A 1,537-nucleotide genomic window follows, 5' to 3' on the forward strand; every position below is an offset into this window, starting at 1 on the left:
CGAGGGTGGTGGGACATGGGGATGGGGTGGCTGCTCCCCCAGCATCCTGCCCTATGGGAAGTGTTGGAACCGGAGGATCTCCAGGTCTTTTCCAACCCATTCCATGAGCCAAGCGGGATCCCCATCACCTCGACACCCCCCCCATAAATCCCCAATCCTGCTTTTTGGGGTATCCCAAAGTTCTTCCTGCATCCCGGACACCCCAATACCTACTTGTTCAAGTGGCCAATGACGTATTTGAAGACCTCATAGTTTTCCTTAGGGAATTTCCTCAGCACTTCCTTCAGCGCGTGGAGCTTCTGCTCCCGGTCGTTGATCTCTGCCAGGAGGGAATGTGGAGTCAGGAAGGGCAGCATCTTCCCATGGGATTCCTCCTCTTAGAGAGGGATTTGGGAGCCACCAGCTTGAGGAGAACATCACTTTTCCCAAGTGGAAAAGCAGCAACATTCCCATTGCTTCCAGGAGGAATGAATGGGCTTTTAGGGTCTGGAATTAAGGAGCTGGGAACAATCGGGATATGGGCCATGGAATGGGAATGGGGTTGGGAATAGGATGGACTCACTGTGGGCTTCCACCAGCTCAACCTGCATGGAATAGGGGACCAAAGGCTCGGGCAGCTCCGAGAAGAAGCTCTTCATGGCTCCAGCCACGGTGTTGACGGTGAAATCCTTCTCAGCCAGGTCGAGCCCGTGGTCTGCAAAGGGAAGAGGCTCCGGGTTATATCCCAAAGGCTGGAATTGCCATTCCCCAAGAGCCAAGAGGGGCGGGAAGGTGGAAAACTGGGGCTGGATGTGGTGTGAATTGGGGCTGGCGCGGAGGGGCTGAGCCCTGATGCCCGCAAGGAAAGGGATGAGCGGAGGAAGGAATGTGGATGAGAGGCATGGAAAAGGCCTGGGAATGGGTAAAATCCATGGGAAAGCAAGGGAAATGGAGAAAAGCCATGGAAAAAAACAGGAAATGGATAAACCCCCCCAGTGGTTTTGGGATGGGAAGGAGGAATCCCAGGACACAAAGGGGTTGGGATGGGAAGGAGGAATCCCAGGACACAGAGGGGGTGGGATGAAGAATCCCAGGACACAAAGGGGTTGGGATGAGGAATCCCTGGACACAAAGGGGTTGGGACAGGGAATTCCAGGAGCTTACCCTGGTCAAACTGCCTCTGGAGACTCTCCATCTCTGACTTGTTCCCACTCACCCGGTAGATCCCTTCGGTGCTGAGCCCTGGGGAGGGAGCAGAGGGTCAGGACAACGGGATACACACAGAGAGGTGGGATTTGGGGACAAAACGACCTGAAATCCCTTTGTTACAGACCCTAAATTCCATAGATCCCACATGCTCCTCAAACTGGGAAGTGCCCATATCCCAACTCCAACCTTAAAGCTCCTCCAGCCCCAACCAATGGACCTTAAAGCTCCTCCAGCTCCAAACAATGGACCTTAAAGCTCCTCCAGCTCCAAACAATGGACCTTAAAGCTCCTCCAGCTCCAAACAATGGACCTTAAAGCTCCTCCAGCTCCCACCAATGGACCTTAAAGC

At 54.1% G+C, this 1,537-nt stretch overlaps 1 protein-coding gene across 1 annotated transcript in view; it reads right to left on the reverse strand.

The window, feature by feature from the left end:
- Nucleotides 1-209: 209 nt before the first annotated feature.
- The window catches only part of ARHGAP35 (Rho GTPase activating protein 35), a 6,858-nt gene continuing 5,530 nt past the window's right edge, over nucleotides 210-1,537 (reverse strand). The window contains exons 3-5 of the mRNA XM_010019099.1: nucleotides 1,144-1,221; nucleotides 563-694; nucleotides 210-319 (exon numbers count right to left, since the gene is read on the reverse strand). Of these exons, the coding sequence (XP_010017401.1) occupies nucleotides 210-319; nucleotides 563-694; nucleotides 1,144-1,221 (320 nt within the window). The remainder of the gene's footprint in view (nucleotides 320-562; nucleotides 695-1,143; nucleotides 1,222-1,537) is intronic.

This window comes from Nestor notabilis, unplaced genomic scaffold (genome assembly GCF_000696875.1).
Source record: "Nestor notabilis isolate BGI_N333 unplaced genomic scaffold, ASM69687v1 scaffold17737, whole genome shotgun sequence".
Lineage (NCBI taxonomy): Eukaryota > Metazoa > Chordata > Aves > Psittaciformes > Psittacidae > Nestor > Nestor notabilis.